Here is a 27,774-nt window from a genome sequence, read left to right as displayed (position 1 = left end):
GTATCATCACCTGGTTTTGAAAATGTGAGCCCATTGATCAAGTAATGATTTCTGTTTGAATCCTCTTTTGCAAAATTCCTGTTCAAACCTCTGGTAAATGCTGCCCAAAGCACCTACCTGTCATTCCAGAAAATTCTTGTTTCGGAAACTTATATTGTAAAAAAAAAAAAAAAGATAAAAATAATCTAAAAATAATACAAGGGAAAGTATAGATTATTTACTCATGGTGTAAAGTAAAGTTGCTTTCTCTTTTTTCCTTTAGGTCTTTGTCAACCTCGTATGTCAGGAGTAGTTGGAGCAGAACCATTCTCTGCCAAATTGCGCTATACTGGCCCAGAAGATCCCGATTATGCCAATCTCATCAAACTGACGGTCACAATGCCACATATTGATGGTATGATGAAATCAGGAGTTGAGAGAACTCATACAACAAGCTGTTACTTGAGCTATTTTATTGGTCATGTTCTTTTAAATATCAAAAATCATAATATAATCTTTTAACATGTGAGACCAGTGAAAAATATGATGAATGTACAAGTGCGGTTTACAAGGTGCATAACGTACTGTATTGATACATAGTCTTTGATGCAAAGATTAAGTGTTTCCACATTAATTATGTAGTGTACATAAACTGGGCTGGACCTACGCTTCATGAAATTACTTTGAAGCCCATAGAGATATACCAAGGAAGAATTTATTTACTAAAAAAATATAAAACCATTTAATTACTATCTGCATCTGAAAAAATCATACAAGATCATGGTTGAAAAATATGTTGGAGATTTAAAAATATGTTATTTGGCATTTCATAGTATAAAAGCATAATTATTGTGGATAACGTTCTCAGACAAACAGTATAACATCTTTCTTTGAATTCTGAAGGACATTGATTACTGTAAGTACAAAATACAGAAATGTAAAATACAGCACTCATAACATGCTTAGTGTTTAGCAAACTTTGGCTAAATTAAGCCACTCTGACCACTGAAATTTAGTGATGGAAATTAATGTTTTTTAGGCATGCTGCCTGTTATTTCTACAAGAGAGCTCTCCAACTTTGAGCTGACACTTAGCCCTGATGGAACTAGAGTTGGAAACCATAAGTGCTCCAATCTGTTGGATTACACAGAAGTGAAGACCCACTATGGTTTCTTGACTGATGCTACAAAAAATCCAGATGTGATTGGAGAAACCATTCCCTATCAATACAGCCCAACAATTAGAGGCTTCAATACCTTACGCTTCTACCGCAATCTGAATCTGGAAGCCTGTCTGTGGGAGTTTGTTAGCTATTATGACATGTCTGAGCTCCTCACAGATTGTGGAGGCACCATTGGGACAGATGGACAGGTACGAAACTGTAACTTGATTTTATACTGTGTTCTTAAAATAAAAAAGAGTGAAAGCTTTCTAAAGGATTGCTTTTAGCGTGTTGATAGTACTGGGCTATTTAGTATTAATCATGGTGTATCTTAAAATAGAGTTTAAAAAAGACTGTGGAGAGCCTTCCTGATGATAACAATGGACTGCACTGTCCGAGCAGCTGCTTGGCTCTGCTGATCTCTTGCTCACTGTGTAACAAGACCTGCCAGTGCAGATACCATTGTGGTATCACATTACCCAGCAGAAAATTCCTTGGTCAGGAAGCAAAGAGAAGCTGCCAGTATGAGATGGATGAAGAACAGAGCTGTGAAAGTGGTTAAGGGGGTTAAAACAAAGAAGTTAGAGAGATCTTCATGTGCCCTTTGGAAAATTATTTCTAGAAATCCATAACGTGGAAGCAAAGGGGTGCAGCATTTCTTCTGGTGCAGTGACAGTGAAGTTAATCCCTAGGTCTTCCTTGTATAATTACTACATAAGCCTGTCTGATCCCACTCTGGCTCTGGAGTACAAAAGCTGTAGCTATGAAGATCAATCCTTTATGACACAGAAAAGTCCCTTTGAGGAATAATCCTATAGGCTGGAAGAAGGACTGGAAATGCAGTACCTCATTTCAGAGAAGTCCATCCATAGCATAACTGTGTGGTAAAGGTAACTCACTCTCCTGGCTCACTAGCCTTACTTCTTGAGCCACTGTGGAAAGGATGAGGACACTGTGTGAAATGGCCATAATTGTTCTGCTTTTTAGCAGGTGTTCATTATACTGGAGACCCATCTGCTTATGAGACCTCAGTAGTCTTGTAGGCGCAAATTCTTGCTTTGTCAGACCCAAATGACATGAGGCCTTAACAGATGAGAAGAAAGTGTGTCATTGCCCAAAGAAACCTATTGGCATGTGCAAAACAATGCTGTTACTACTAAAAGCATGGGCACCAATGGACACATAGATATCTAATCAGATAAGCTGATTTTTCTTTTTTTGTTGTTGGGTTTTTTTTTTAAAATACTTACATGCCTAAGTCTACTTTACTCTGTGGGTGTTTGCAGGTGATCATACAGTCAATTTACTGGACAAGAAATTGCACTGGGCTCTCTTTAGCCCATAGTTAACTTACTAACATTTTGGCTATTTTAACTGGAGATTATATACTCTATAAAGTATAAGACCAGAACAAAATGGAGCTTCTGCCCTTCTTAGATGCAAAGGCCTTGATGGATATGTCATCTCAGTGCTCTGTCATCTGCCCTGGTTCCTTGTCTGTTACAGAGACCACTTCAAGGTCTCTGCCTTGATGTTGGAAGCTCACTGTCAGTGGATCTGCTTGAGGTTGCCCCTCTGCTACAAGCAGATCCTCCTACAGGTATCTTCCGCTGGAACCACGAACCTGTCAGAGGGAAGGGGAAGGCATGCAAGTGTGGGATGTAAACCTTACGCATTCCCACAAGATAAAAATGACAGCAGTTTTTGCTGTTCTTAGAATGATTTCATTTCTTCAGCTCATCATTCCTTTATCTCCTTATGCCCATGCAATATGCAACCATATATTATTTCCCACAAAAAGCAGTCATAAGTGCACAAGCACACACAGCTGCCAAGCAGCTGTCCTCCAATCCTGTGACCTATGCAAGCCACTTCTCCTACAGTGAAGATGAAGAAAAAGCTGGTTTGAATCCTTTCCATTCTAAATACTTTCATGTCCTTTAGAGAAAAGGCTGAATAGCTGGTTCAGACAAATATGTGTTTAAATAAAACCTATATATGTCTATGTGGATATAAACAGAGGAGAAAATAAGCAGCATTCCTATATTTTAGTAAATGAAAAGAACCTGTATATTCAGTTGTGGAGGACATACATAAATGGTAATGTGGCCGAGGAAGAGAGCTGTACTTGCTTTAAGCTCTGGAAGCATTATGTGCTTTAGGTTAGTTCCCTCATTTAAAAGCAGAGAGGGATGAACATGAGCCATGAGAGCCATGAAACTGCAGCTGAAGTCATCCTTTAGTGCCTTGTAGGTTGTGGCTGAAAGGTTACAGTGTGTTAAGTGAAATATCAAGCTGAATTACTTCTCGCAGTGAAACATTGCCCCACAGCCAGTGTGCGCTTCACTGCCCTCCCTGTTTCCCCCACCTCCATTTAATTCTTCTCCAAGTTTGGTCTTTATCTTCACATGACCCCCTCCAGCTGAGAGGGGAGGCAGTCAGTGCCCTATCTCTGTGGTCGTCACCATTGTTGGTTTTTTCTCCTTCAGTGAACAATTAATAATCCTCCTCTGTGAGAGGAAAGCTGGCAGCTATGGTTTTCACCATGTTTTTTTAGCACACAAAGGAAGCTTAAGTTCCATTATACAGGCAGAACAGATAAATAACAAAAACACTCTCACCACATCCTGCTACTGCTGCAAATTTAATAGCTTGAATTTACAAGATGGCTAGATGTTTACCAGATATGGCTAGATCTTTAGCTCAAAATTGTTTCTTGATTCTAGCTCGCCAGTACCTGTATGGTCAAACAAAGATAGCACTGTTGATTCAGACAGAGAGATTTCACAAACACAACTGGCAGTATCTTGCTTGAGGTGGACTTCACTTTATGCGAGCTCCTCCTAGGGCAGGGGAAGAAGATGAGCTTCGGTCAGCAAGAAGTGAGGTGGGAGACCTGCAGCTGGTGTGGTTCATCTGGCAGTGCTCCTAGTGTTTGCTGCAAGCTGCAGCTGTCTTAGCCAGTTCCCATGAACTCGTGAACTGTCATAATACATACAGAGAAGGTCTTAGTTTTCTTTTTTTTTTTCCTTTGAGACCTTTTGCTTGTGACCCATTCTCTTTCTCAATTACTCTGTGCATGAGCAAACCCTGCGTGAGTTAGATGCAGCGCTCCTTTCAGTATACAGCTTGATGCATTGTTCCTGGGGTCTGCCCATATTCATCACATCTGAAAAATCAGGCATTTATGTATCTAAATGTGGATTTAGCTGTGCAGTCTAAGGCACTTCTATTTAAAAATAAAGACCTACTTGTCTTTAAATTGAGCTAATTCATTTGAGTTGTAGTTCTGTTCTGGTTAAAGTTAAGGTCAGCTCTGATGATCAAAAGCAACAGTTTTCTTCTGGACAACCTGCAGTCACAGCCTAAAATTCAATATCTGTCTTTGGGTATGTATAGGCTTTAAAAAGGTGGGCTGTCTTCCTGTATTTTCAGGTAGTTAATAAAACTTGGACTTTACGTCATGGGGACATTGTGAGAGTCAAGTACTACAGACAACTCACATTCTTAAGTCTCAGGTGCCAGAACAACGACAGATATTCTTGGAAGGAAGAAGTGAAATAGTGAAAATCAAGCAAGTGGCTGTCCTTTAATAAAGTATATATTGAAGTGTTGGCCTGGACTTATTTGATAGAGTGTGAAGTATCATTTGATCTCATTTCCTACTGTTATAACTGTTTGCTGTAGCCAGACAGTTTGGCTTCTGAAGGCTTTTGTGTGGTTCTGGCCAAGTATTTATGTGTGGTTGTTGCGTCCCTAGTTCCAGTCCATTGCCAGAGTTGGCATAGGGAGGGAGGGAAATTACCATTCAAATAAATTTTATTAACAACTACTTAAGCTAGTCTTTGTCAGAAACATGAAGAATATATAGTAAAATATTTGAATGTACAGATTGATACTTTGAAGCTAGTATAATTGAGTACAGCTGAGCAGTTTGTTTTATTCTCTAACAAAAACGGTTATTTCTGGCCAAAACTGAAAATGTTTCTCGTCCAATATGTTCAGTTCACATTTATGCTACACATGTTATGGCACTGAGGTGTTTGGAAATCCCATCTGAAAACAGATTTTAAAATCACTAATGTATTGCCTCAGCTTATACAAGGCAGCTTGCAGATATTATTTATTACATAGAAACAGTATATTTCTGGCTTTACTAGTTCTAGTTTTAACAAAATCATACTTTAAGGGGAAAAGTCAGCTTTCCTGAAAATCTCACTAGAAACTATAAAACGCAAATAAACAATAAGGTCTATTTTCAGATTTTTATGTTCAGTTCAGCTGCCACAATCGAGTTTAAGAAAACCCTGCAACTTGTATTCCCTTGACATGGAAGCTCACTAACAGTCAAACTTCTTTCTCCAGCTGCAAACACATGCATTTAGTAAATTCTGTGAAGAAAATTCTCTGTTAAAAAGTTAATGTGCCAGCTGTGTAACAAAGTCAGAGGTTAAACATTCCAAGGAGCTGGCATTTCGAGGCTGTATTGCATTCTCCTCTCCATCCGACTTCTTTAAACAAACTTGCTTTGCATTTCACCTGTGACCTACCTGGCTGTGTGCCTTCTTGGGGCCAAATTGTTCCATATTGTTATTGTGCAAACAGTTAATTGATAACATTGTTAGGCTCGTGTGACTCAAATTCACAGACACGGCAAGTAAATGCAATAGAAAATGAGGCTTGGGGTAATTTGGAGGACAAAAATACAGTTTTCATGAAAAGGTTGTTTTATTGGGAGATGCAATATAAAAAGTGAACTTGTGCTATTTCTAATTTGTAATTCTGATTTTATCAGTACTAACAATGCACACACACACACAGCCAAGTTCTGCCCTCAGGAAATGTAAGCCAGATAAATAAAATACAATGTAAATTGGTGTAGTGGAGGATTTCCCTGCCCATGGCAGGGGGGTTGGAACTAGATGATCTTTGAGGCCCCTTCCAACCCAAACCATTCTATGATTCTATGATTCTAAATGTAGAACAGACTCCATGACCCAAAGTTTTAACTGAAAATATTTCTTGTTGTAAATATTCTCACTTGTTACGTGCCAGATACTCAAACTAATTATGTTTTTTTACTTAATGAAGTTTGACAGTTTGCATCAGAAAGAGGAACAAAAGGAGAACACCTATAGAAACTCCCATTAATATTTCGCAACTCTTACATGGGAATTGTCAGTGTTCAAAAACAGACCTTATGCTCTGTGATAATTTATCTTGCAAACAAAATGTAGGAAGCTCTACTTCTTATATCAATGTCCATTATACAGCTCAGGTGTGGCTGTAGTCAGTACTTCTCTCCTGGTGTCACAAGGCTAAAAGTCACACTCACTTATTATTGTTTAAAACTAGCGTTAATGAATTGAATTTTGTCAGTACAACTGCTAAAGTTGCCTGGGCATAGGATGCATAGATACATAATGCACCTGTTCTGCCCCTCCACAGCAGTTAAGCTGATCCTACCCTTACACAGCTCTAAGTTACCCTTTTGGTTTCATCAGTGTCACACTGAGATAAAATATGAACAGCTGGCTACTTCCGATAGGTTTTGCAGGCAGTGCTGGGAAATAAAGATAACTCAATGGAAAGAATGTTTTCTCATGTTTGCCTAAATGGCGTTAATAAGAGGGCTAGAAAAGTAAGACTCCTCCATCTGTGTAACACATTCCATCGATTCGTTTGTTGGGGAGTTCTGCTCACTCACTGCAACACAGTTTTCCTCTGCAGTTAATTTCCTCTTTTTTATATTTTATTTTTATTATATCCAAAAGATCCTCTTTTTTTCATGTAGCATGTCTTGAGATTTTTCTTTTCTGCCTAATGAAGAGTAGTTTTTCCCTTGTGGCATTTTCATTTTCAGCAGGAAATTAGAGAGCCTTATAAGTTTTAATTTACTGTTAGGAAAGAGAGAAATATTTATTCAGTAATTCTCTGGCTATCAGTATGTCAGGTTTTCCTCCGCACGTGCAAATGCATGAGTGGCTGAATACGGGTTTATGTGCGTAAGAACTTTAATGTGTACATTCTATTAAAAAAAAAAAAAGTTGTAAAATGTGTACATAATATAAATGTATATATCAATGTGTACATTATATAAAAGCACTTATAAAACCGTTAATGTGTACATGAATAAATTCCCAGTCTGGGGCAAGCAGCTTTGCTGCCCGGACATCTCTTATGGGTTTTGCCAAAAGAGAAGAACCTTCTAAATTCTGGGATCCTAGAGATGGAGACTATTCTTTGGCACCATGGTTTCAGATTTTCCCACAGAGCAGTGGTACTGTATGGCAAAGGAGCAGTGTTTCAGGCAGACTTTCTCCAGAAAGGATCCTACTGCTAGATTTCCAGCAGTACAAATGAGTCAAGCTCACTAACATTATGACCCTGTTGAATGGCAGCAAGAAAACCCTAAAATGTGATATACAAACCCCATTAATGGATTGCTTTATGTACACAGTATACATGAATAGCTGATGATACCTTGTAGTTGAAAATCAAGAAAATCTTTGAAACAATTTGAAGTGGCATGAGATACTGAACTAGAAGGGTTTTTGTGGATCACTCAGTCCAGACCGCTGCCTTAACTCTTTATGTAACGTGGTTCCAACACTAGTAAACTTAATCTAAAAACTAATAGGATTTCATGGCCTCGCTATTCTTGTTGAATACCACCACACCGAGGGCTAGAAATTCTTCTGATTTCTAGGCTGTATTTGTCATGGCCATGTTATGTCCATTTGTTCTCATGTCAGCACCGTCTTTCATCATCAGTGGCCCTTCACTGTTCATCTCCTGACGTGTATAGCCAGCATTCTTATTGCCTCTCAGCCTTTGTTGTACTAGGCTAAACAACCTGGCTATTTTAGTCTTTTCTCATCGGATAGTTTTGCCATTCCTGTGATTATGTTGATTTCTTTTTCTACAGTCTACAATGCAAATTAGGCTTTTTCAAGCATGGATGATCAAAGCTGTTCCAGATAAGCTCTCACTAGTGCTCTGTATAATGGCATGCATGCTTCTAATTTCCACCCCATTCCTCAGTTTATCTTAGGATCATATCACATGGAGAGGGTAGGAAGGTCACAGTTACGATGTGATCAACTCACATACCAAAACGTTTTTTCCCCTCTATTGTTTCTAACCAATGCCTTTCATTTCTACCAGAAATCCCGGTCACTACTTTCCATTACCTTATACTTTATGCTATAAAATTTCATCTCACTTCTGTTATTCTAATTCTCAAGGTCATTAATTTCTCCCTGTGTGATATTCCAGTCCTCCTCCACATTATCATTAAGCATTATGTATGCTTCTTTTCAAGATGATAATGGACATACATTAAATCTTCTTCCACATACCTTCCTCTGTTCCTCATAATGCAAATTGAATTTCAAACCTTTGACTCCAATGTCTAATTCTTACTGTACAACATGCAAATGTAGAGAAAAAAGCCAAACATAGTTCGTCTGGGATGATTTTTCAATAGTAACACATTTGTTATGCTACCAATGTATTCAGTTCTTGATACTGTTCCAGGAAATGACAAATGTTCGAGGTTACTTCTGAATCAAAGACAAATGCATAGCAGAGTTGTAGCATAGCTTTTTTTATATATATATATAAAAGTGAGAATTCTGGGCTATTATTTGGAACAATTTAGGAAATTCATGTCTGAAATAATTGCTCAGATATCCATGCAGGTATCCCAAAGATGAACTTGCAACTTAAATAGGACTAAAGCATAATATTTTTGTCTAACTTCAATTTGTCATCCAATATATATAAAGATGAAAACTCTTTTTTTTTGTTCCAAATAGAAGTTCTTGATTGTGTTTATATAAAACCAACAAAGAAGCATTAATATAAAAAAAAATCTATCACTGTAGCTTCTCATATTATCTACCAGGCTGCTTTACTGCAGGATATCGTGTGTTTTTCCAGACTGCCTACTGTCTAAATGCTAGCACGTTTTATGGAACAATGCAAACAATGTAAATGGAAAAGGTTTTGGTAGCATGGTGTGTAGATCAAGGAGTGTCACGTATGAAAGTGAGTTGTGGCAAGTACAAACATTTGCCATAACAAGCTCCTTAATTAGTTCAGAGTATTTAGAAAGTGCAGGCAGTAATTTGTGGTTTCATAGTATTACTAAAAGTTTTGTCTTGCATTTGGAAATGTAAAGCAGCTGTAAGGTAATGGACGTTCAGCCCCCTGACATGGTACTGGGTGAACCCAGAAACAGTTTGGTTTTTACACACTTCTAAAGTTCTTTGAATGTTGGAGTTTTTTAACACTCTTTAAAAGCTTGTAAGGTAATCACTCCAGGGAAATGCTCAGATGTACAAATTTATCTATGCAATTTCTATTGGAAGTAAAAGGGAGTTCAACATCATTTATGCCTTTGAAAATTTTCCTGCTGGGAGATAATCTCAATGCTTTTCCTTCTGCATCTTTCTAAGAAAATCCAGAATGTTCTAAAAGGATCTGGATTTCACATTTCTAATCAGAGACATGTGAATAAAAAAGTATTTGTAACAAAGCATAAATGCACAGTCTCTTCAGAAAGATATGGATCTATATATCATGTAAGATCTATCTTAAGAGGTGACAGTTTTCTGACACTGTTATTCTTGCCTTTTTTTTTGGTGAAAATATATATGTAATTCCCTGACTGATAATAATTACACTGCTATTGCTTTGTACCACATGTGCATAAAGGGTCTACTTTTAAATCTCTGTCAACTTGCATGCTATTTTTAGTTATTCCAGACAGCAATAAACAGTATGATTTGCGTGTTTGCATGTGGTATGTTAGCTACTATCCATGCACAAAGGAAGAAATAGTTCCAAAGATTAATGAGTACAGTCCAAGGACTCAGTCTTGAAATGATGTCTGAGCAAGTTCAGGGTCTTCCAGAACAGCTTCTTACAGGGTAGTAACATAAGAATGTAAGCAAAAGAGTTGGTTAAGGCATAAGGATAGAACTAATGCAAAATAATATTTAAAAAGTTTCTAAACCTTCATTTGTGGCCATATATATATTTTAATATCTGTATTAAAATGTAAACAAAAATGAGTCAAAATTGAGGGGTTTATGTTTTTTTTCAGCACGCATATTCAGTTTGAAATACAAAAATGGGACTTGAAGGGAGGTAAGCTCAGCAGAAATCCATTGAAATATGGTGTATTGCACTTCATCTGTAATTTGCAAAATGAGAGAATTTGATTAAGTCACGGTATTTATTTCAAGTTCTGCCTTCTCTTTCTCTTGCATTAGGATTACCTGTGGAGTGCTGCCTTTCATGACCACTGACCTAAATGCATAATGTTCTTTTTTATAGGTTCTCAACCTAGTACAGTCCTATGTCACGCTGAGAGTCCCCTTGTACGTCTCTTACGTTTTCCACTCTCCAGTGGGTGTAGGAGGCTGGCAGCATTTCGACCTACAGTCAGAGCTCCGGCTGACTTTTGTGTATGACACTGCCATCCTGTGGAAGGACGGGATCGGTAGCCCACCTGAAGCAGAGCTCCAAGGTGGGTGTTGGATTTCTTTGCATGGAACTCATATTCTGTTACTAAGAGTGTAATTGGCACACACTAGGATGATTTTTCAATCAATTTTTCTAAAAAAAAACCCCAACAAAACCAAAATTACAATTTTCATTTATCATCAGTTGCAGACAATCTGTCATTTCCTAGCACTTGCAGTTCTCTGCTAGAGTGTTTATAAAATTCATGTAAAGTTAACATCAGTTCTGTTCCTGCAAAGAAAGGTAACTGTCTCATTATGTTTGAAGTACACGTGCAAAAATTAGCACCTTTATTTCTGCTCAGAACCTCAAGGTTCACTATGTATTCATATTCTATTACCACACAAGATGTTTGCACTTCAGTGAAAATAATCTGAAACTTTTCTGATACTGTTTTTTTTCTGACCATGAATGTACAGTTTCAGAAACTTTTGATATTTTGAAAACATGAACTGTGAAACATTCAAAAGATACAGAATGGCTATAATAGTCTGTCCTATGTGTCAGAGTAGTAAACTGAAACGTTCTTCAAATGTCAATAAATATTTATGACTATAACTAGTCAACAAATCAAACTATCATTACAGAATTTATCTTTGCAAAAAATTAAATTATTTTTTAAAAATAGTGACACACAGATGTCTGTGAAAGATTAAAATATATAGTTACATCTATATGCTGCTCTGTTCTATTTATGCAAATTTACTCAATATTTCTCAGCATTAAGCTTCAGGTGTTCCATATCAGTCTGAACCCAAGGTAGAATACAGGCACTGACTAAAATTATGTATGTACACTTACACAATTTCAGTACTCCAGTGAACATAAAACCATTTTTTGTTTCCGAAAATTCTGTATATGAACTACAGAAGTCATTGCTATGCAATTTCTGACCTCATGTTAAGAGCAGGAAATGAGGAGCGGCAAGGGGAATCTACAGTGCATGAAGAATGAAGCAGATGTCATGCCATGCCTAAAGAATAAGCCACATGCCACAAATCATATGATGTACTAGTCACTGAATAAAAAACAGATCTAATCCGCCATCTCGGCAGTTATGTGGCGCATCTATGCCACCATTTTCCCATCGTTGATGCTTTAAATTTTTTATTTATCTGTTTAAGAAGCTGATGGCCAGGTCTTTGGAGATGCTGAACATTGGCAGCTCTCTCTGAAAACAGCCAGCACAAAACACTTGATAAACACAGTGAGGTAGTGGACGGTGGACCACTGACATATTCCAATCTGATCTGGGCAGTATCCACAGCCTTGCAAAATGAGTAGGAATTTTTCTGGGCATGGAGGAGTTAATTAGTTTCCAATTAGTTTTTTGAATTGGTTTATTTCCAATCCTGTGGATATATATAATTCTATATAAATTCTACATGAAACCGTAAAGTAGTCAAGGCCTTCTAAAACCATAATTCACACTTATATATGTATGTCTAAGGTACCAATAACTGTGATTGGTACAGGTGATTTTGTACTGGTGGTGTACCTTCACATTGGTGAGTGTGTTAGGTTTCCAACACATTCATGGAGGAACAGTCCTGTTTCCTTGTTGTCCCTGGCAGGCAGAATGGTGGTGCATCACTGGGTCTCTGTGAGGAAGCACTGAAGGAAACACTTGAACTCTAAAACTTTGCAGAACTTTTCTAGAGAAAAAGGGACTTGACTGCAAGCTACAGCAATCAGCCACTTCTGAACATATACACAAGACCTTGTAACCTGAAATTAGGAAACATTAGGCCCATGTTTTGGACTAGATTCGTGCCATACATCATAGCAGTGCAAAGCCTGTCAGACTGAGTTTCACAGGATCAAGCCCCCACAAGTGGATTGCCATGGAAGACGCAACCAACTGCTACAGCTAAAGGCTGGTGGATGCTTCCTTGGGACAATGGATAGGGAGGCACTGATAAAAGGTGTCTCTGAAGTAGATTTCGTTGGTAGGAATCACCCTGAATACCTGGTGGAAACAAAAGTGTTCTTCCTTCTACAGAACCCACTGGCAGCTGACCATGCTGTGGCCTGAACAGAAGCACAGACTGTGCTGTGGACTTTCCTCCTACCAGAGCGGCTGTGTGGGTCCATAATAACCTGTAAAGCCACGACTTTGCAGGGAAGTTCTGTATGTGCTTTGGAAAGCTGAAACATAGTGAAACATAGCTGAAACACAGACCCCACTGTGTAAATTCTTGTTTGAGAAGAATCTTTAGTTAACCCAAAAGATACCAGCAGGCCCTCTCCCAAACAGCTGACATGACAAGGGGAAGTGAAAGAGTGAGACTGATGTTTCCTAGCAGTGTGATTTATTTGTCATCTGCAAATAGAATAAACCTTGTGAATTGTCTTCTGCTGCCAGGTTCCCTGTACCCAACCAGCATGCGTATTAGTGAAGAGGGGCGCCTGGTTGTCAACTTCAAGACTGAAGCCCGATTTCATGGTCTGTTTGTGATGTCCCATCCTGGTAAGCTTAATGTACACTTGATCAGTACTACAAAAACAAAGACATCCCTCCCAAATGTTATACTATTCATTGTTCTCATTTCTGCTACTGATATCTGAATTTTTTACATACTGTGCTCTTCAGATAAGGATTTTTCTGTACTTGTCGTGGATGACTGTTTTCAGATTGTCAGACTTAATGAAATACGCATGAATCTGATGGAAAGCAAATAGTTCCACTTGATCAAGAGCCTGATTTATGAAAGATGAAGATCTAGGCCATTCTGTCCACTAGGGATCTATAAATACATGTTTTTAATCCAAAAGCTGTGATTAGCTGTTTACTTATGTTGCCATAGGAACTTAGATAGCATTAAAATTTCTTTTCTAGCTGGAAGCCTCTCTAGGTTATTTAGACCTTTTTCAGAGACTAAGAAAAAGTCTTGTACTAGCATTGCATCACTCTGTTAATAAAACATTCTCACTGCCATTCAATTAGTCATTGCTAAGGACCTGATCCTGCAATTTAATCTGTTTAAACCCCACTGCCTTTATTCAGAATAATCACAGGTGTAAGACTCTGTCTACAGATCTAAACCTGAGCATGAATGCCAGCCATGGAAAAGATTATCTAACTAAATTACATCTGCTGAACAATAATGAGAAGGGCAAAAAAATCATTTTAAGAAAACTCTTTTAGTTTAACTCGGTTTTATTAACCTATAAAACTCTTTCATAGTGCTTCTGCTTTTTCTCAGCTGTCCTCAGATCTCAAGTTTTGCATATCAGGCAGAGCCGAAAGAGTTACACTGCTAAGAGAAATTATTTTGTGTTCCCTGGGCTGACATTCCAAGTTTGAAACAGAAGGGATTATAGATCTTTTCCATTCCACTCTCACTGTTTTGCCTGTCTGTTAAATTTAATCTTCACACAGTTCTGGTTGTGTAGCCCAAAAGCAACTATTTAATAGACACTTGAACAAGAATCAAGGGGGCCCAGCTGTGTTGACTGTAATTGGTTTTGTTAGTTTCAGTTAATAAAAGCCAATGCCCTGCAAAGGTATTAACATCAAAAATGGCATCATGGTTTATGAATTATTGGGAATGTTTTTCAGGCTCTGAGAGTTTGCAATGAAACACTAAAGGTGACCAATCTGTCTCTTGGCATGTTTCTAGCTTCATCTTTAACTTCCATGGTTATGTCAGCTGATCACCCAGGCCTGACATTTAGCCTCAGCCTCATCCGAAGCGAGCCAACCTACAACCAGCCAGTACAGCAGTGGAGCTTTGTTTCAGATTTTGCGGTAAAACCTCAGCCTTCACTATGTCTTCTCTTGCCCCAGCCTATTAGTTAGGATGTTGTTGGAACAGCTCTCTCTCTCTCTGTCTCTCTTCAGGTTCGAGACTATTCTGGAACATACACAGTGAAGCTGATAGCTTGTACCACTGCTCCACATCAAGAGTACAGCCTACCAGTGATCTGCAATCCTAGAGAGCCGATCACATTTGATCTGGATATCCGATTCCAGCAGGTACCACCCTAGTGATACCTTCATCATGTTTCCTTTACATTTATATTTATGATATGCTAGAAACTGAATTTACTTCCTATCAACAAACCAATTCCTAAATTGATAGGGCAGCACATACTCCTCTCCTGCTATTTAACAGTGTTACCCGACTGGGAGCACAGTTATTTTTTTGTCCTCAATGCATGGCCAATCTTTGACAGCCAGTAGGAAGCTCATTTACATTGATTTGGGTGATAGTTACTGTGATATGAGCTAACCTTTGGGAATTCTTTACTTATCTGTTGGCTCTGGTATGAAATAGTTTTATCAGATAATTAGGAAAATATTAAACTATTATCAGAAAGTTTTCGTCTGACACAAAGATCACAGCTAAGTCTCTAGTATTAAAAGTGGGAACTCCAGAGGAAGATTCATTCAGTCCTAAGGTAGGACTTCCTTCACTCACTATAGAGGAAGTGTAGACAGCCAACACTGGTAAAATGCTTAGCTTTAAGACTCATGAGAGTGAGAGAGACAAATCTCAGCCATAACAGCATGGATCATATGCTAATGTGAGAACAGGCAAACAGCATACCTTTCACAAAGCCCAACTGTAAAGCTCTGTAGCTAGGAACAAAATATGGAGAAATGGACTCTGCTGTAGAAAGCATTGATTGAAAAATATCTGGGAGTCATGTTGGATAGTTAACAGAACATAAACTGCCACTTTACAGTGTTATCAAAAGGGCCAGCCTGACCTTGGGGTGTGTAAGGAGGAAGTTTATGATTTCTGTTATTTGGAGCCAATACAACTAATACTGGAACAGTGTGGCTGTGGTTTCATGCTCATTACCAGTATGAATGTATGCTATTAAATCATCTTGCAGTACAAATCCGATCCAGATCAGTCAGGGATACACAATCACTTTTGTGTTGAATTAGCCGGAGTACACAAGGGAATGTATGCATTCTTTATGCTTTCATTTGGCGTTATGCCAGCTATGGGAGAACAGATGATTCCTGATATGGCATTAAGTCCTGGCGAAGCAAAGAGAGGATACATGAACTGACATGAAACCTGCGTTCTCAGAGTTAACCCAGCAAAACATCTTTAAAAACTTTGAATGGAGGGAGGTAGGGGGAGTTTATACTAGTTCAGCACTTTGTCTTTTGCCTGGCATTTCTAATCTTCTAGGAACTCTAAAACAATTCACAGCAATGCTGAACCACAGCTTGTATAGTGTCCTTATATCCACAAGAAGATGTTGATAATTTGAAGAAAATTCAAAAGACTTACAAAAACCATTGCAAAATGGGCAAAGTAGCCTGGGGAGAGACCTAGCTCTTACCTGGAATAAGCCTATGACTAAGAAATCCAGAGAATGGCCACAAAGATGATCCGAGGGCTGGAGCACCTCTCCTATGAAGATAGGCTGAGTGTTGGGGTTGTTGAGCCTGGAGAAGAGAAGGCTCCGGGGTGATCTTATCGCAGTCTTCCAGTACCTAAAGGTGGCCTACAGGAAAGCTGGAGAGGGACTTTTTACAAGGGTGTGTAGTGATAGGACAAGGGGCAATGGATTTAAACTGAAAGAGAGTAGATTTTGATTAGATATAAGAAGAATTTTTTTACACTGAGGGTGGTGAAACATTGGAACAGGTTGCCCAGAGAAGTTGTGAATGCCCCCATCCCTGGAAGTGTTCAAGGCCAGACTGGATGAGGCTTTGAGAAACCTGATGTAGGGGAAGGTGTCCTTGCCTATGGCAAGGGGGTTGGAACTACACGATCTTTGAAGTCTCTTCCAACCTTTCTATGATTCTATGAAGTCAGTGAGTGCAGGTGTCACAACTGGAGCAAAATTACTTTACTTGTAAAGTCTAGTGGTGAAATAATGGGACTGGAGTTGTTTCTCCCAATACTTAGTCTAGTGTCCCAGCTGCTGTACTGAGTTATCTTTTTGAGCTTTTTAACATGAGGCTTTTCATTTTCTTGGAAACTTTTTGTTCTAACTTCCTTCACAATTATTTTCACTGTTTGTGAGTCAGGGGCCGTTTTAAGAATCAAACATCAAGAAGACAATATCTTGGGTGTCTCTCCTTTGGACACTTTGGTTCAACATTTCCTTCTTTAGCATGTATCTATCCATCTCCTTTTTCCTCTTTCTATGGCCCCAGAAGAGGGAAGGAGGTAGCCTGGAACAGTAGTGAGTACTGCATTACCACTATTTCACTCTGGGTTTTCTTGTACATGAACAGCTTTCAGCCTCCAGGCTCTGCTTTATCCCAGTCCTTTCAGCATCTCCATTCTTTAAATATGCATGACTATTTCCTGACAGAAGCACGTCCATAATCAGGTTACTTGCTGTCCTAGGATAGACTGGTCTCAAGAGCTCTCTGCTTCTTGAGGCACCAAATATCTCATGGGCTTTGGTCCCATGGAGGTGAAGGTGTCTACCAAGAGTAATCCGCATTGTCCTCAAATCATCCATATGAAGAGTTGATGGGCATGACAAATAGGCAGAATAAATTGACAGTACTCTCTCACCCAGCAGATCCTCACAGATTATTTTTCTAAGAACTTTTGCTTAAAATGCTTCAAATGCACGTGAAAATAATTACATTTAAGCTACTGTCATAAATTACAGCTATGGGTCAGCCACTGGCAGCACTGAGACTTACATATAAAACTTAAATAAACCCAGTAACTTACAATAGGATGCATAAGAGACGTATTCATAGCTATTCACCCAGGCCATTGCTTGGACCGTTGTTGTAGACTGTGTGGCTGAAGTCCAGTGCCTTTAGCTGAGTACTCACGTCTTGTTTCCTATCCGGTGGACATTTACTCTGCCCAGGAAGAGCTTGATGAGGCCATGCTTGGTTTTCTTTCAGCACCACAGCTGGAAACCAGTTGTGTCAGTCAGGTATTTGAAGCTGCTGCGGGACAGCAATCCAATAGCCTGAAACCCTGGCATTTTCAAGGAAGCATTCCAAAGAGAAAGGAAATTATTATTGTAATTATTGTTTCTGTGAAAAGGCTATAGGAGTAGAGTTCCTCTTTCTGAAGGGTAGCAGTGGGTTTATAAAAATAGTTCAGCTATATGTTTTTCTTGCCAAATCCTGTTGCTTTGATAGTTTTGAGACTCTGTTGTGGAAAAGGGATTTGAAGAAGAATAAATGTCAGCTGTATAACTTGCAGCAGTAGTTTCTGTTGATTTTATTGTATCTCATTCCATGTCGCTGAGCCAGCAAGAATGTTTTCTTTTCTGTTTTTCTTCCTTCCTTTCCACACACATACACATATATATACATAAATATACATATATACATTAGCATTTTTTTATTTGTTTAGTGGCCTCTTGTTCTTTTATCTTTTTTTTTAAAAAAAAGCATATGCATCTTCCAGATTGTTTCCTCAGGTACACTGCATATTTTTGAACTTTGAGCTCTTCCCATTTCTTCTGTTCACTATGGTTTTTCCCTTTTGTTATGCCATGTCCCTTAAAATTTTCCTTCTAACTTATGTTAGAAGGCTCAATGAGAACCTACTGCTGATAGTATTGATTTATTTTATTCTTGTAATGTGACCAAGGAAGAACGATAGATAATTGTGTCAAATCTATAAAGATAAGTATTATAATAAAAAGATGCTGAAATTTTTTGGTGCATTTTCACATGCATGATCTGATATCCTGCAGCATGTCAGAAGAACTGATACTTGTAAATAAATCCTCAGCAATGTGTACTTTCAAATAATTGCTAGAGGATCGGAAGCAGAGGTGGGACTTAGGTCTAAGAATGAAAATGGGACAGAGAAAACAGGCTGTGATGAGTCAGAGGGAGGCAAGTTATGGAGGGAAATATTTTCCTCAGCCCCACACATAAGTTGCCTTGGGCACCTCCTTGGCTGGGATTTGGAAAAATGTGGTGGGAAGAACCTAACCTAGAATCCTGTCAAATACCACAGAGGCAGATAACCCAAAGGTTGTGTGCATGTAAAATGTATAGCAACATATGTGTAGTACAAAGAAATTTTTTTGGTTAAACTGTATTGTTGTATGTAGATGTGCAGAGCTGATAAATAATGTACATTCGGAGATCATGCTGCTTTTTAGGAGCCATTAGAGAATACTTGTTGAAGAGCCTTATGCTGTTGTGTTTTAGGTCAGTGACCCAGTGGCTGCTGAGTTCAGCTTGAACACCCAGATGTTCCTCCTCTCCAAAAAGACACTGTGGCTATCTGATGGCTCAATGGGCTTTGGACAAGAAAGTGATGTTGCTTTCTCAGAAGGTATAATTGTGCACAGATCATGCATATTTAGTATGTGTTCCATACTATCAAAATCCTGTTTCAGTCAAAACAAGATAGGAGTAAGGATTTGGGCTTGCTGCTTGTATTCTTTTGCATTTACCTTTCCTACCTGGCAGTTTATATCAGAGCTATTGGCCAATCTGCACTGAAACTGTTATGTCTGAGGGTTACAGTACTGGTGCCATTTCTCATAAGCTGAGCACTTTATAAACATTGGCTGATATTAAGAACATTCCTGATTGATAAGTGAATATTACACTGTTTTTCGTTGTAGGTGAGTGTACTGGGTCTGGCTGGGATGGAGTTAACTTTCTTAATAGCAACCACTATGGTGCCATGCTTTGCATCCGTGGCTAGAACAGTGTTGATAACATGCCAATGTTTTGGCTGTTACTGAAGAGTGCTTGCACAGCATCAAGGCTTTCTCCCTTCTCCCTGCCCTCCGCTGAGTGGGCTGAGGGTGGGAAGATTGATTCCATTGTTACATCTGTCAGCAGATCTAAGCAGTCACTTGATTCCTCTGCTTTCCTCATGTGCCTCTTCTGCCTATTTATTAGAGTGCCCGCACCCTGAGTACATGACTGTCTTTTGTGATGTATTTGCTCAATCTCTTGAACAGCAGGTGCCTGGTCTCTCTCTCTCTCAAAGTCTACGAATTGTTGCAAAAGCAACACAACATTTCTCCTTTCCTTCTCCAGATTCTCAACCTTCCTAACTACTTTCTGTCATATGTATTTGACCATTGCACATAGTATGCTTTTCTTGCCAGCATAGCAATGGCCCAGGTTATTTGTACAGGCCTGGCAAGCATGTCTTCAACGTTATCAGCCAGCTGAAATGCAGTTACACATTAGGGAGCTGAGTCTCATGGCATGGTTTAACCCCAACCAAAACTAAGCACCACAGAGCTGCTGGCTCACTCCCTCCCACCCAATGGGATGGGGAGGAGAATCAGAAAAAAACAAACTTGTAGATTGAGATAAAGACAGTTTAATAGGACGAAAAAAAAAATGAGACTACTAATAATAGCAACAATGATAATAAAAGAATATACAAAACAAGTGATGCACAATACAATTGCTCACCACCCACTAACCAATGCCCAGCCTGTTCCCGTGCAGCAATCATGCCACCCTCTACCAACTCCCCCAGTTTATATACTGAGCATGACGTTATGTGGTACGGAATATCTCTTTGGTCAGTTCGAGTCAGCTGTCCTGGCTATGCTCCCTCCTGTCTTCTTGTGCACCTGGTAGAGCATGGGAAGCTGAAAATCCTTGACTGGTTAGCAACAGTAAAAACATCAGTATAGTATTGCCCCATCAGTATGGTATTGCCCCATCCCTGGCAGTGTTCAAGGCCAGGTTGGATGAGGCTTTGAGCAACCTGATCTAGTGGAAGGTGTCCCTGTCCACGGCAGGGGGACTGGAACTCAATCATCTTTAAGGTCCTTTCCAACCCAAACCATTCTATGATTCTATGATTCTATGATTCTATGATTCTATGATTCTATGATTCTATGATAGTATAAGTTTTGTTCTCACAAAATCCAAAAACATAGCACTATATGAGCTACTAAGAAGAGAATTAGCTCTATCCCAGCCAAAAACAAGACATCTCAGAAAATGTCTCTCTGACTTTTCATAATGTTCATTTCACTTGTACAGTATGCCAGTCTGACCAAGTATAAGCAAACTCTTATAAAGCCTGAATAGGATTCTACTGACATAAAAAAAAACATCTCTTCAACAAAATGCATTGTCAGGAGACCAAAAGCTACACCCTCATCTTGTGCACAAGACTACATACTCTTTCTTTGACTCATTTTTTGAATGAAGAACCCAATGTAGCCCAGAATTTAAAGCAGCCCCTGAACTGCTTCATGTTATAGCAACAGCAAACGGCCTCCTACTGCTGCTACATGGCCCAGAGTGCATGGAAGAGTGTGCACTCTGATCGTGGCCTTTGACGACCTCCTATAGTGGAAGCTGGGTAAGAAGTGTTCTTCAAGTAAAATTTGGATATAGCTGTAGGCAGATTGAGAGTCTTCAGCTTGAACGTTTGACGTGACCAGAAACTGCAGTCACATTACGCTGCACATCTCACTACTGTGCTAAATGTTCCAGTGTAATAGGACGTGAACTGTGTGCACTGTTGACAGGTGATATCATATACGGCCGGGTGATGGTGGATCCAGTGCAGAATTTGGGTGATTCCTTCTACTGTAGCATCGAGAAGGTTTTTCTATGCACAGGAGCTGATGGATATGTACCCAAATATAATCCATCCAACACTGAATATGGGTGCCTTGCTGATTCTCCATCCCTTCTGTACAGGTTTAAGATTGTGGTAAGTGTTCTAATTCTGGGAGAATGCACATACATTTTTTCTTCTAACTTCTTTTTTATCCAAAACCAACTGTGCTTTAAAATGTTCTCAATAGCACTAAATTTTTTACTTGAGCTCCAGGCTAACATGAACTGATTAAGACAGTATCTTACTTTTCTCCCTCCTGGTTCTATTCTTAATCTTTCTGAGGACTCTCATGATTTAGAGTTTGACCTAAGTTAGAATCCCAAGATAGCATTTTTGTTTCTGCATTGTCTCTATCCACTGACCATAGAGGGAGTCTTAGGAGACAATCAAGTTAAGGACTGGAATTTGTCTCATCTTTAGCTATCCAAAATTTTGTGTATAATGTAAAGTTAGTCATCCAGGTTACCTCTATAGTCAACAGGGAAAGAGAGATATCTCCAAAGCTTGTTTAGAATACCTGATATTATTTCCCTTCTGAAAATAATTACAGAGTAAGCCTAGATGACGACAGACCTGATGCCTAACTTTTAGAAAGTTAACTTTAAGTAAGATGATTATCTAATTATCTGAACAAATTTATATGAATGTCTGTTAATAGAAATGAAAAGTAGCTTCTTTAAACTGGGAAGTAGACTTCTTACTTTTATTTCAGACCACATTTATGTATCTTTTTTATTTTAAAAATGTAGCTATGGCCATTCTCTAGTGTTTCCCCCTTGTATTTCAGAAAAAAAAAATCTTCAGGCAAGAGATTAAGTAGAAGTTAGTACAAGTCAGATGTGACCACAATTGCTTCTCATGTCTTTTTGCCTGATGTTACACTGGACTACATAAAATAGCATGTGTAAATTACACAATTTGTACATTGCATATAAGTATTAGAACTGTTTTTCCTAGAAGAAATAAATCTGTGGTTTACATACTTTTTTTTTCCCTCCATGAACATGTAGGACAAAGCTCAGCCGGAGACGCAAGCCACAAGCTTTGGAAATGTGCTTTTTAATGCAAGACTTGCAATAGATGATCCTGAAGCGATTCCATTAGTTAAACAGCCAGGCTCTGATGGATTTAAAGTAGACTCAACTCCTCTATTTCAGGTATGATTTGTGTAGCTTATTAGCAAGAGTACTGAACCAAGAAAGAAACATTTGCACTAAGATTGTTGTTAACGGTAAGGCATATTGAAGCCAACAGAAAGGTTTATTTTGATTCCAGTGACAGTCAAACAGGATTATAAATGCTTAAAAACTTCTAGATATAAAATGTGGAGCACCTATTAAAAGATTCCTATGAGGTTACTATGCTTTTCTCTTGCCTAATTCCACAGTCTAACCAGAAATTTTTACAAGGGCATGTAGTGATAGGACAAGGGGCAATGGCTCTAAACTGAAAGAGGGCAGATTTCGATTAGATCTAAGGAAGAAATTCTGCCCTCTGAGGGTGATGAGGCACTGAAACAGGTTGCCCAGAGAAGTTGTGGATGCCCCATCCTTCGAGGTGCTCAAGGCCAGGTTAGATGAGGTTTTGAGCAACCTGATCTAGGGGAAGATGTCCCTGCCCATGGCAGGGGGGTTGGAACTAGATGATCTTTAAGGTCCCTTCCAACTCAAACCATTTTATGATTCTATGATTCTATAAAATATACAAATTACTCTTATGCATTTCTTCTAAGAACTTGTTAAGTTTCTTGTTACATAGTGGTTTTTTATTGCTTTCTATCTCACTTGTCAAAGACAAAAAATAAAAGAATCATAAGCATTTATAGTCAACTTCATCAAAATCTGATACTCAGCATTTTCTGTGCAGTTCTCTTGTCACAAGCTTGCACATTGTGAAACAACACCTAAATTGGAAAGCCTAGAAATTCACAGGTTGAAGCTACTTAATTAAATATAATCCTTCAACCATGTGCGTTCATCTCTTTCATCTATACAATCCAGCCAGGACTTGTTTCTTCAGTTTTGTCTCTTTTGTATTTGCAAAACTGCACACAAAAATCAAGCATATAAATTAGTAGAAAAAATATTGAGGAGACTTTAATCCTACTCCTGGCCGCTTCAGTATTAAAGGTCCCAATGTAAGCAATGGAATATTTAAGAGAACAGCCAGTATAAAACAGCCTTTTTGCCAGTATAAAAAGGGTTTAATAATCTGTCCCCATGAAAATGAAACCTAATTTTTTATATGAAGAACCCATTTACAATAATGCATTAATTTTTGTCCTCATTCTATCAAAAGAATGAGACTATGGAGCAACAGTATGTCCTGAGAAAGACTTAGAAAAACAAGAGTAAGATGGAAAGTGTGTTATTTCTCACAATAATAGAACTTGGATACAACCACTGAAATTACCAGCCAGTAGCTTTAGGAAAGTATTGAGACAATCCTACTGGACCTTATGGAGTTCAAATTTATTATGTATCCAGAAAAGATACGAAAAGATAGCATCATCTCATGCAAACTGCAGGGAATCTCAGGATCACAGAATGGATGAGGTTGTCAGGGACCTCTGGAGATTGTCTGTTCGAACCCCCTGCTCAAAGCAGGGTCACCTAGAACAGATTGCCCAGGACCGTGTCCAGTAGGATTTTGAATATCTCCAAGGATGGAGACTCCACAGCCTCCCTGTTCCAATATTCAGCCATCCTCACAGTAAAAAATTGCTTTCTTCTCTTAAGGTGGAAATGGAGCCATAGCTAGGGCCTAGTCAGCTGGCAGATTGGGCCTGGAAACTTCTCTTCTGTGGCCTGTCTACAGCTGAGGTTCTTTGTCTGGCCATTGGTACTAATAGTATCAAAAAAATGCGAAGGCTATGCTTCTTCATCTGCACCTGATAGCCATATAGTCTGGCCATGAAGAGAAATGGAGACTACCTCCCCTTAAAATTTTGGCAGAAAACATGACTCCTCTGGGTCACATTGGCACATAACGGGGGTTGTCTGTGCATGATTTTGAAAGTACTTGTCCAGGCAATCAGTTCAGAACAGTGATTGATATCCTCCCTGTGTAGTGCTGTCCAGATTGTGTACGTGCGTGTTTAAATACAAAACATTGTATATTTCTAGGTGTCTTTGGGTAGGGAATGGTATGTCCATACAATCTACACTGTACGTTCAAAGGAGAACACTAACCGCGGAATCGGCAAAAGAAGCGTGGAGCACCAGTACCACTCGCTCTTTAGTGGTGGGAGCCCAGGAGCATCCACACAGAGACGTCAGAAGAGGGGAGCTGAGCAGGCCCCAGAGCTTGCAAAAGACATTGGAGCGGAAAACAACCGAGGAACAAACATACAGCACGTAGCACTAGATCGCACCAGCAAGAAACAGGCTCCTCAAAGGGAGGTTGCGGTCAATGGTGTTCTCCCCAGGGAACTGAGTACCCAAAGTGCAGAGGTCAATGTAGTCACAATCATTGGTGGAGCTGCTGCCATTTTCCTTGCCATCTCCTTAATTGCTATCATCATTTTGCTGCTAAAACAAAAACAGAATTCTGAGAAGAAGGAAGCCACAAAGGAGTCAGGCAGCGATGAACCAATGATGCTACCATATAATTACACCAGTGACAGCTCGGAGGTTTGATTCCGAGACCTCAGGATTCAAGCCAAAGGCTCCGGAGTGCCTCAAAAAAAGCCTTGAACTGCACTTTGTTCACAGCAGATCATGGTAACTCGTGAGGAATAAAAAGTTCATATGCTTCTAGGTGTACTTGAAATTTTTTATCCTGAACTCTTCCTACCATTATCAACAATAGAAGAATCCATATCGAATCTCCCACTTTGCTTGAAAGGTAATCCTGACGTCCCTATATCGTGCACTAATCTTAAGCAGCTATTCAGGGAACTGCATTGTAAGGGAGAGATTTTTGTTTTGGTTTTGTATTTTCTGACATTTAAAAATGTAGAAGAACCTATCTAAAGGTGCTATGTATCCTGTCTGCAATAAGAGAGGAAATCTGTTTCTTCAGAAGCACAGAATACTTGAGAGGAGGAATCCTCAAACTCTTCAGTTAAATTTCGCACTGTTTCTCACAAATAACTCAATGTCTACAATTAGTCTGAAAGGTGATGAAATGCCTCAGGCATGAATCCTCCCTCTTATAAGCTTTTGACTTCACTTAAGCTATACGAGTGATTTATTTTTTATTTTTTTTTACTTATGTGTAACTGAACTTATTCAAAAGATGGCTAGATTAGACAGCGTAACACTGTAATCAGTTGCATGCCACAGGATGCAATACATACTTTTTATTCAACTATTTAATCTGAGAATTATTTTCCTTATTTATGTTTATATAAAGCCAAAGAATACAACAAATCCAGAAAGAATTTTGGTTTTCAGAGACTGGATGCCTGTGTCCTCTTAAGTTTATAATGGATCATGGAAGTCTTGCAAGGTGAATTATATTTGTTAGTGCATATCCACTGCTGGGAAATGCAAGCATTAGTATTTCAGTACCTAGAGAAGATTAGATAGAGTTAGATTCAAAATGCAGAGGACAAAGTTCTGCCTGAACTGAGCCTAGGAATCATGATACTGAATCCAGCATGTCATTGTGAGTTACCATATTAAATGGCAACAGATTGAAGAAAAAATTAACATTTTATTGGATCAAGTAGCATTTATTACTGTATAATCATAGAACATCTTGACAAATGTGCTGGGTCATTGTTGGGCATTTTTTAACAAGTGACTACTTTTGCAAGAATAATTCTAATTTTCTCTCAGTGTTCTTGATTTAGGTAGCATGACAGCAGGATATTCCACAGAAGTTGGGATCAGCAGTGTCTCATGTCACTTCTTATCCAGACAGGACCTCTTCTGTCCCTGCCAAATGCTTGGCCATGAAAAATACACAACCTTCAGGACAGATTTGTCACACTAGCAAGTCATTTCAAGTCAATGGAGTTAAACTATACAAACTATACAAAATCTGGATCAGGCTGCTGAGAGTGTTGCTAAAATACCTGTTCCCTTCCACCATCCTGTGGTAGTGACTGTGGGTAGCTCCCAAACTATTTTCAGCTGCAATACACTTGGCATTTGGTATTCTGGGGACCACACTGCAGAGATCTGAGTTAGCTGAACAGGATTTAACTTGAAAGCAGCCTGGCTGCAAGCACACAATGCTGCCTCAGAACTAAAAAATCTATCCAAAAGGCTTCCTGGCCTGACTGTGGTGCTCTGTTAACACAAGTAGACCTGACCTAGTAATGCTGCATAATCGTCCTCTGAGCAATAAAGACTCGGAACCATTGAGGTCTACTAGCCTGGGAATATCTATACTAGGATTCGTGGTGCAGTGTGAATACACCCACAGAGAGACTCACGCTGATATCTCTTGCTCTGTATTTATATTGTTATGACTTCACTTGTTTAATAAGATTTCATCAGGTTTTCACCAAAGGAATCAGATCAGAATCTGTCCTACCTTTTCTAGGTTTTCTGAAGTCTGCGATTCAGACTGCTTAATTGAAGGATGTTTGTAGCAACCTAGGGGTCAAGCTCCATTACTAAAATCATGCAGTCATCTTTTATTTCAATTAATCTGAGTTCTAGCCTGAAACAATTATCCACAAGATGTGCCCAGTGCATTAGACCTTTTCCCTAGTCACCTGACATTAATTTACTCTTTTAATGAAGTTCCTGGTTTTGTGATCCATGTATTATGTGTGCAAGATTGATCAAAGACTTAACCCACAGATACTTTTTGTATTTAAAGTTCACAACTAAGTTGCAAATGTAACCTAGGATCAAATTTGCCTTTATGTCTACATGTGAAATCACTATGATAATGAGAAATGCAGAATTTGTCTCCAAGAACTTGCATGTTTGGATAATAGCAGTTAATGATTCTACAATAAAATGGGACACATGTAAATAATAGAACGTTTTAATATTTATAAAATGCCTGTTTTGTATAAGCAGAGAAGATCTTTTTTAAAAAATATATATAAAATACAGAAATTAGGTGTTTATCAGTAGAGCTATTTTTCAGCTTTTGAACTTTTAACAGACTGAAATATCATTAAAGTTGCTTGCAGGCAAAATCTTTTTTTAATTATTATTTCTTTTTATAAAATCACATCAAAAACCATGTGTTCTACAAGCCAAACGTTTAGCCCAGTAAACAACTTGATCACTGCTTTGATTAGCATCTGATTACAGCTCTGTAAAACATTTAGGTTGATGGGGATTATCAGATTAATGCTTTTCTAATAATATATAAAATAATACCACAAACTGATGATAACAAAGAAAAACACGAAGCAAACACTGAAAAGCTGGACAAGCATGAGTAACATTCATGAATCAGATATCAAAGTCCTCTGCCTGGGAAAAAAAATCCCAATGTTTTCAGTAAGGCCTGCCGGATTTGTCTCATTCTTAAGAAATTGGATTTCTTACAATTCAGTGAACTATAAATACATCTGTAGCAGCATGCCTTTTTTTATTATGACTTCAAGGTTTTAGAATTCAGCAAGATGTTTTGAAGGCTTATTAACATTTTCCCTTCTAC

General features: G+C 38.7%; 1 protein-coding gene across 1 annotated transcript in view; it reads left to right on the top strand.

The window, feature by feature from the left end:
• FREM2 (FRAS1 related extracellular matrix 2) overlaps positions 1-24,836 on the top strand; it is a 136,192-nt gene extending 111,356 nt beyond the window's left edge. The window contains exons 15-24 of the mRNA XM_086612625.1: positions 263-394; positions 1,019-1,350; positions 10,487-10,679; positions 13,041-13,145; positions 14,299-14,426; positions 14,520-14,654; positions 18,795-18,921; positions 21,104-21,291; positions 22,209-22,355; positions 24,324-24,836. Of these exons, the coding sequence (XP_086468751.1) occupies positions 263-394; positions 1,019-1,350; positions 10,487-10,679; positions 13,041-13,145; positions 14,299-14,426; positions 14,520-14,654; positions 18,795-18,921; positions 21,104-21,291; positions 22,209-22,355; positions 24,324-24,836 (2,000 nt within the window). The remainder of the gene's footprint in view (positions 1-262; positions 395-1,018; positions 1,351-10,486; positions 10,680-13,040; positions 13,146-14,298; positions 14,427-14,519; positions 14,655-18,794; positions 18,922-21,103; positions 21,292-22,208; positions 22,356-24,323) is intronic.
• Positions 24,837-27,774: the final 2,938 nt, after the last annotated feature.

The sequence above is a fragment of the Tauraco erythrolophus genome, chromosome 1 (genome assembly GCF_009769465.1).
Source record: "Tauraco erythrolophus isolate bTauEry1 chromosome 1, bTauEry1.pri, whole genome shotgun sequence".
In the NCBI taxonomy this organism is placed as follows: domain Eukaryota; kingdom Metazoa; phylum Chordata; class Aves; order Musophagiformes; family Musophagidae; genus Tauraco; species Tauraco erythrolophus.
This window is presented reverse-complemented; position numbering and strand designations above follow the sequence as displayed.